Below are 8,733 nucleotides of genomic sequence, written 5' to 3'. Positions count from 1 at the left end.
GCTTGATTCAGGTCTGCTACTGTCCAAGTGTCTTTTCTATTGTGGTAAACCACTTTTAACTAGTTTTAGTCATGAGTCCTATCACTTGTAAGTGCTCTTCCAGAAGAATTCATAGTTTTTCCCCCTGAGAGTGAGAATACATGTGCAACCAACATATGAGACCGCCCATGTCTTCATCCCACCACTTGATATCATGTTAACTTCCTGAGTGCAGAAAATATGTTTTCTTTCTATTTTCAGGCACAGAGCACAATTTTGTTTCATAAAATATATGGATATCTGTTTCAGTCAGAAATTATTTTGGATCTATCAAGATATAGCCTATGCATTTTATACACTACTTTTCACACGGTAATTTAATTTGACAGATGTGATAAGGCTGAGACAAGTCATACAACCATCTGTGGTAACATTTAGAGCTTCACAAACTACAGCACATACACCACTCATTCCACCTGAAGAACTTTAAAAAAAAAAAAATCTATTTTCTACTTAAAATAGTAAAAACAAAACACAGACATGGGTAACTACCCAGCCATGACTTACTGCTACATGAATCAAGGCCAAGAAGTGAAGGACTGGAGTAATGAGCTATCATTTAGCTCAGCGAGGAAGTGAATATTATCCTTTTTTTTTTTTTTTGGTGGAATAAGTGGTAAAAGGCAGAAGACAAGGCACTGCTGAAATGAGGGAGTGTAAGCATTGGCTCTGATATTTCTGTGAGATGTATCTAATCACTGAGAAGCCCAGTGCAGCTTCTGAATTCATGGCACAGTACATATACAATAAATCTGATGGTTCAGAAAGTGCAGGAATGCTTGTGTTTGGATACTGCACAGTGTGACAAAGCCAGGAGAAGAGGGGTGCTAGTGTGCAGAAAGTTTGGAAGAGCACCTCTATAACAAAGGCTATGTAAAAGTGTCACCAGGCAGCCAGAAATCTTGGGACAGCCAGTGAACAAAAAAGCTCATCTTCTACGTGGAGAGTATTATCTAGTGAAAGAAGAGACTGCCAGGAAAATCAAGGCACATCACAGATGACTTATGTACATAGCGCAGAAAATTGTCTATTGCTGCTGCCACTAATAACAGAGAGGGTGGTCACAACCAGTAATACTGGGGGTGGTGGCAGTAATAAAGGAAATAACACTGGGGGCCCTGACAGTAGGTAAAGGCAATCTGCTGTAGTCGCAGAAGGTAACACTCTTGTAATAAACTTTCCAAGTAGCAGCAAGAAAATAAAAGATCAAACTCAGCTACTGATATGACTGCTATATTAGCTGTTATGACAATCTGATGCGTGAGCAAGCAGGTTTGTGAAAACTAGTGACAATTACTTAGAGTTTATAAAGGCTTTCAGTTTTATAATATGATATAGAATCCTGTTTTTTACACATGAGGACAAGTAATAAGAACATATTGATTTCCTTTTTACTCCATCCTCAAACACAGCTTTTAAACTAAATAAGGAGTTCAAGACTTGACCTATCATCAAGACCTCAATAGTTTAAATAGAAATTTAATTTTCACTGTATATACTTCAAGGATAACACATGAGAATTACTGTGATGCGCCCATTTGCTAAAAAAAAAAATCATATTGACAACTACAGACAGGATCAGAGAGGAGGTCATTGAAAACATGAGTGGAATTGAACCACTGCCACAAGGTCTTTAACAAAATGTGTACCACCACTGGATATGTGCAAATTAAGTACTAGATTTCTTTTACATTGCCCATGAATTTTTTCTTCAGGTTTAAGAAAAAATGTCACACTTTTCTTACAGCTCAGCAATATGCATTGGAGAATTAAAGGGAGCCAGAAAAGTGATGAAAAGAAAGCAGTTCTTTTCCTGCACTCCTATGAACAATTTACAGATAATGTTTTACTTTCACAGTTACCTGTGCATTTCTTGATATTGCTATTTCTTTTTCCATGTGATCCTAACTTGCATCCAAAGTTCTCCTCCCAAAATTCTGCAAACCAGACATTTCTTCGATTGTTAGCAAGTGTTCTGCTCCGAAAATATCTATCAAATCCTACATTCAAGAGAAAGGAAAGAAGCATTAAAATATGATACTGTATAAAACTAGTAATTTAAAGACAATAGTAGATTTTGTATAAATCTAAGAACCAGAAAAAGCTTTAGATACAAACTACTATAATAAGGTACACCTATACTTCTGTTTCTATTTATTTATCTAATGACACCAGATGAGAGAGTAAAGATTCTTTCTGAAACCTGATCTCCAGGTTTACCCCTACAATCCAGCAGTCATAATCAAATCATGAGTAACACATCCCACCTGCATTAAGCTCTTTACAAATATCTCCCTGTGGCTAAATTCTCCATGTAACATCATGTAGTGTTCACTTTTTCTAATGATTTACCAGTTTAGTGCACCTAACGAGACACTAAGTGATGTTACTATGCCCAGTACTCTCACAGGAATAAGGTGCTTCAAACCAACTTCCACTTCATCCACCAGGTCTGAATCTTAGATAATTTAGTGGCTTCTTAAAGTAAGTATAGCAGAGGAAAGCAGGGCATAGATTGATGTCCTCCCCTGAGAATAAGCTGACTCATTATCATCCATCCAATACTCTCCTTATTTGTCCCAAAAAAACACCAGGCTATGGTAAAAAGCTCTCAACCCCAGATGTCCTAATTAGTATACAATTATAAGATTGCCTAATTGCAGATTCAGCATCTCCTCATCTCAACAGAAATATTAAATGATTGTTGGATGAAGCCCACTCAAGTTACTTAGTTGGAAAGTTTTTCCTGATTACCCTGTAATCAAGGACTACATGATTTTTTAATTATTTTTTAAAGAGACCTATGGTTCTTGAACATTGGCAGAAAACAAGGGATTTGTGCCATATGTGTCCCTACCATCTATTGATGTTCTTTTGGGCAGAATGGTTACGGCTCCTTCTGCAATCTCTTCCTGTTGCTGAACTGGTGAAATTTTTGACCCCCAGCTATCTGAGCCAATCCAGAGGAAATGTCCAGACTGATTAGCTTTTTTTGCTGCTTCCAGTATTCGCCTGTAAAAAAACAACAAATGACTAATTAAACCAACTGCATTTACAAAGAACCTGAGAACCCCTAGCATTTATTTTTGTTATGCATAAGTAAACTTACACTAATCAAGTCATCAATAGTTTTCACAGTCTAAAGCATATTCAACAACAGCTGTAAAATACTCAAGATACAAGACAAGTCAATTTGTTTTATCTTTAGCAGTGTTTCCTAGTATTCTTATTTGTTTCTTCCTTTTCAGTCACCAAATAATAATTTATTGGCACTGAACTCTTAGGAGCTAGGAACAAGTTAGAACTACACAGAATAAATGTGTAGTTCATTGCTTATACGTAGCATTGTTTATATGTAGCACATTGTATAATTACAACTCAATTTCTTATCATCAGATTTCAAAGAACTTTTACATGGGTTTGAATTTGAAACTCCTTTATTACTGTCTTCTGTACCAGCCAACCAAGCATCTTTGTGAAGAAGGAACATCTTCAATACACAACATTAAGAAACAGGCACCTAATATCATCTTCATTCGCAAACATGATCACCGCTCGAGCATTTGGAGTTTCCAACAAGCGCTTGATAATCTTTTCAAATTCTCCTGGTCTGGGTTCCCGAGGGATTTTGAGTGACTGAGCAATGCAAACACCTCCTAAGAAAAATTAAAAGGATAAAAAAAAAAAAAAAAAAAGAAAAGAAAAGTTACTTTAACACACTAAATATCCACACCTCAGATAATCCACAGTTAACCAGGCAGGCAAAGAGAGAAAGGGTGCTAATCTGAGATACAGCAGCACAGCCAAAGGAAAATAATCTTTGTATTTTGAAATATTCACTGTACTTACTTGCACATTTAATGCTGCCTTAAAGATTACAACACAATTACCTGTTACTTAATTTTTAAATACATTTTTAAACAGAATTCTGAGGTATACTGTGAAGTACCACACTCTAGCTCAGCTGGACTGAGTTCCACAGACCTACCTAACTCATGGCATCTGAGAACCCAGTCTTGCCACAGCATTGTATTGAACCATAGAGCCGTAATTCTATAGTTACCTTATGTTCACAGAATCATAGAACACATTGAGTTGGAAGGGACCCACAAGGATCATCAAATCCAACTCCTGGCCTTGCACAGGACCATCCCCAAGAGTCACATCATGTGACTGAGAGTACTGTCCAAATGCTTCTTGAACTCTGTCAGGCTTGGTGTTGTGACCACTTCCCTAGGGAGCCTGTTCCAGTGCTCAACAACCCTCTGGGTGAGGAACATTTTTCTAATATCCAACCTAAACCTCTCCTGATGCAATTTCAGGCCATTCTCTTGGGTTCTGTCACTGGTCACCACAGAGAAGACATCACTGTCTGCCCCTCCCCTTTCTCTGCTGAAGAAGTTGTTCATAATGTGGCTCTTTGGTACCAGGTATGGTCATACACCTTTGCTTTTTCAGCAGAGAGTACAACATAGAGAATTTGCAATGTTTTCTTATGAACAAATACATACAGATCACTTTTAATTGTTATTATGACATTCTTAATTAAGTTGTCTTAATTATTTAGGAGGTTGTCACTGAATATTCTAAATTACTAATCAGTAAACGAACACAAACTCAGAGATTAAATTTTTTATATCCCTTCCTGACAGAGGGAGGAAAGTGCTAATTGAAGTCTTAATGTTTTACCTGTCAGGAACAAAAGGGCCAAATTTCTACAGAAACTTAGTGATTTCTAACAGCTTTCATACACGAGTTCAAGGGAATCTCTTCTTCCCAGTTACAATACTGTTATCTGTGTTTGAGCATGCAAGGAGAAAAATTCCTTCAGCCTTTTTCTTGAATCACTGAGTCCATATTGGCAGCAGCTTCCTATACCATAGATGATCTATTATTGTTTGCTGATTTGACTATTTTAATTATTTTTCGTTAAGAGCTATTGCCTGATTCTCATTACTACATCTAACTCCCAAAAATATTTGTCTTTGCCCATTTTTATTCCGAGCATAGAAGCCTCTTGTGAAGAATCTAATCATTAATAAACCCAGAAAACTAAGAAAATGAGATAATGCTAACTTTAACAAAAAGTGTCATGTTACTAGACAAAACCAAAGCAAAATATAAATTTTGCATCTCTGCATCTAAATAATTCTACACTGAGGATTGCCTTCAGTGTGAATAAGAATGTGTTTTGAAAGAGATGTTCTATTTTAAATGAATATTGGTATTATTTTCTGATGTATAAGATCATTTGAGGTACATACATTATTATGTATTAACAGTTATTAGTCAACTAAAGTCACAGTTAGACGGTTATGTCATGTGTGAGAGGCTTTCCAACACTTTCAGCAGTATTGTCCCCCTATCAAAATGTCAACCTTCTGTTTTTCCAAAGCACTTCACTTATTAGGTTGATGCACACTGTCAGTGATAGGATTTGAACAAAAACAAGGGTCCAGCCAGGTGAAGCTTGGGATGTAGACTTACATGAAGACTTTACTGAGCTCCCTTGTGTAAGCTTTCTTAAGCCTAATGTATTTAATCTTTGAGCAAAAAAGGCAAAGTAGAGATTTAGATATGGCATAAAAGACACATAGAATTATCAACTGCCAGTGTAAAAATAACAACTTTTAAAATACATCCAGCCAGTTGTAGTCACAGGTAAACATGTCACCTTTTTCAGTTAGACATCAATTACTTGCAATGTCACATTATTATTTTGTTAGATTGAAAATTCATTCTACAGCATAGGCTAGTCCTGAATTCTGCTTCCCTGCTTTATGTGAAAGAAATATTTGCATCTGCCATTTCTAACAAAAATTGTTCATCCATAGTTCTTCACCATCTATAAACAGTGTAACAATAAACATAAATAATCATCTGCTTTAAAATGGAATATAGAGCCTTTTTCTGGCATTAAATTTCTTCATATTTTTATGATCATCTTAATTCCCCATGATGTACAACTAATTTGCCAATAACAAAAAATAAGCCTTTATAGCAGGTGATCCTCATACTCACGTGGTATTTTTGAATTTCCAGTAATGAAAAGATGGACACTCTACTGTGAAAAGCTTTAGCCAGTTATCTAAACTGATATTAGGCTATAGTGATAGACACTCAAAAAACCCTTTTATGCAGTTCTTTCCCAAGTAACAGGGTAGAAATGTAAGAGAAATATTTAGCAGATATACTATAAATGAAACAATCAGCAATTCATTGTTAAAAAAAGAAAAACTAGAAAAAAATACCAAGCTCTCAGACGTCCCCAGAGTCCTTCAGCACAAAAAGTAACACAGATCTTAAAAAATGACATAAATGAATAATTTGTTACCGCATATATTTTGAGAGTGCATTTTTCAACACCTTCTACTCATGCAAAGGCCCTTATGAAAAAAAAATCATTCTATCCACATAAAACTTAAATGCAAATATTACAAAATGCATACATATAATAAACTACATACAGCCATCTACAATCTATGTGAAATGGCTATCAAGCAAAGAAAAACTGCAGGATCTCAAAAGACTATATGCATGAAAATACTGTAGAAGAAACACCCTTCCATCACTGCAGCAGCAAGTTCAGCCATGACTTTACTGTATACCTCGACATCTCTGCATTGAAGAATGTGTTAAGTACTACTAGGAACAAAATAAAATTCACTTTGGCCTTGTTGGTACATTTATAATTGATTGTGTAGGTTATCTCCAACAGAAAAACCACCTTGTATACATCCTTACCTATATATTGCATATACAACTGTTGGTCAAACAAATAACAGGGTATCAACTTTCAGCAAATGATGAAATGCTAGATCCACACAGGTACTCACAACATTACAGTGTCTAACGTCTTGGCACTCTGCTGCCTTTGAAATCTACAGCCTGGGCTAAGTGCCCAGACACAGAGAGAGATAAGTGCCTAAGTAAAGGATTCCTCTGCGCCAGCAAACTGAATAAGGAATAATTATTCTTCCAAAATAGGTAGCTGAGGTACTAAAAGGACAAGTTTTAAGGCCAGCAGTAAGGATTTATCTTATGAAGTGTGGAAAAAAAGAGAGATTTCCCCAAATCAAGAAGAAATAGGCTTTGAAAACAGATGTCTCATACATGATATCAATGGATTTACCATTTGCTGCAGAGGTGCCAAAGGGCAGGTGGTTCAGACATCTAATGTCCCTGGAGAATTTATGGCTCTGAATCATAAGAACAAATAGCATCTACACATTTCACCCTGTCAGCATTTCTGACTGATCTGGCATGACGACTGCTTATCTCTGTGGCTGGTTTTTAAAGTGTTTGTTATCCTCTATTGTCTGGGGATGTACTTAAAAAAAGGACATTGGTCTAAATTTTCCTTGGCCAAAATGATGATAAATCTAACATTTGTAAGAGGAAATGAGAGGTAACTTTCTTCTTACAGAGAAGGAAATTATATGTTTAAGCCCCATCAATTAAAAGGACCTATGATAAGGCTTTAGAGGGCACTGCACTAAAAGCTGTTATTGAGACCAAGAACGAAGCCAGCCAGACATACTCACTTCAGGTAGCTCTACTATGGAGAACAGTAATTTACCCACTGCTACTGTATCCATTCCCTAATTCATATATGACATAGGAGAAGAAATAAGGAGTTTGCATCTGTCACATGTTTCAAAGACATTAAGAGGCCACTCTTAATGGTAAGTAATGGATGGAAAGTAGTTCTTCAGCTACTCTAGGGAAAAATAAAAGTCTTAACACCAAACTATGCTAAGCCTCTTTTTCTTGTTCTCAGATCTGTAAAGCTAAGGTCATTCTCAGTCATCCCAGAGCTTGATTTGAGGAAGAAAACAGTTAATATGAACTGCATTGTGTCAGTGATGACAAGTGTCCATTTCTCTTCTGTCTAGCACCTATCAAGTGTGATATCCAGCACCTGGGGCCAGGCAATGATAAAGAGAAGGAGAGCAGAGGTGGGAGCTGGAAATCAGGCTCACGGCAGAAACTGCCTTACTTGTGATCATAGAATCATAGAATCATAGAATAGATTGGGTTGGAAAAGACCTCCAAGATCATCAAGTCCAACCCCTGATCCAACTCCAATTACTATAGCATGACACTAAGGGCCACATCCAATCTCTGCTTAAAAACCTCCAGGGATGGTGAATCCACCACCTCTCTGGGCAGGCCGTTCCAATGCCTGATTACCCTCTCTGTAAAGAATTTCTTCCTAACATCTAACCTAAACCTCTCCTGGCAGAGCTTGAGCCCATGTCCCCTTGTCCTATTGTTGGTTGCTTGGGAGAAGAGACCAAGCCCCACCTGGCTATAACCTCCCTTCAGGTAGTTGAAGAGAGTGATGAGGTCACCTCTAAGCCTTCTCTTCTCCAGACTAAACAACCCCAGCTCCCTCAGCCTCTCCTCATAGGACTTGTGCTCAGGGGCTCAGTTGAGCTGCTCTACACCATGGTTAGCAGCTGGTAACTCATGTGTTTTTAAAAATGGAGTTTTAACCAGACCTGATCTACAATAACATGTTTCTGAGTCTTTTTCTCCATTTTGATAAAAATTACATCTTAAACAAATTCTTCCAGGCTAGGATTGGTTTGCTTACAGGTGGCAAGCTCTGTGTAACAGAGCTTGTGGGAAACACGTTATCACCAAACAAAAAAAAAAAAAAAAAAAAAAAAAAAAAAAAAAAAAAAAAAA

General features: G+C 36.9%; 1 protein-coding gene across 4 annotated transcripts in view; it reads right to left on the bottom strand.

The window, feature by feature from the left end:
* Positions 1–8,733, bottom strand: part of GRM8 (glutamate metabotropic receptor 8) — a 328,287-nt gene that overhangs the window by 172,799 nt on the left and 146,755 nt on the right. For all 4 annotated transcript variants that reach the window (XM_027882705.1, XM_027882707.1, XM_027882706.1 and 1 more), the window contains 3 exons: positions 3,560–3,695; positions 2,897–3,051; positions 1,902–2,039 (listed from right to left, as the gene is read on the bottom strand). In XM_027882705.1, coding sequence (XP_027738506.1) covers positions 1,902–2,039; positions 2,897–3,051; positions 3,560–3,695 — 429 coding nt within the window. The remainder of the gene's footprint in view (positions 1–1,901; positions 2,040–2,896; positions 3,052–3,559; positions 3,696–8,733) is intronic.

The sequence above is a fragment of the Empidonax traillii genome, unplaced genomic scaffold (genome assembly GCF_003031625.1).
Source record: "Empidonax traillii isolate 1590-97213 ecotype Southwest subspecies unplaced genomic scaffold, ASM303162v1 scaffold110:size1153230, whole genome shotgun sequence".
Taxonomy (NCBI): Eukaryota; Metazoa; Chordata; class Aves; order Passeriformes; family Tyrannidae; genus Empidonax; species Empidonax traillii.
Note: the sequence above shows the minus strand (reverse complement) of the source record. Positions and strands in the feature narration are given on the sequence as shown.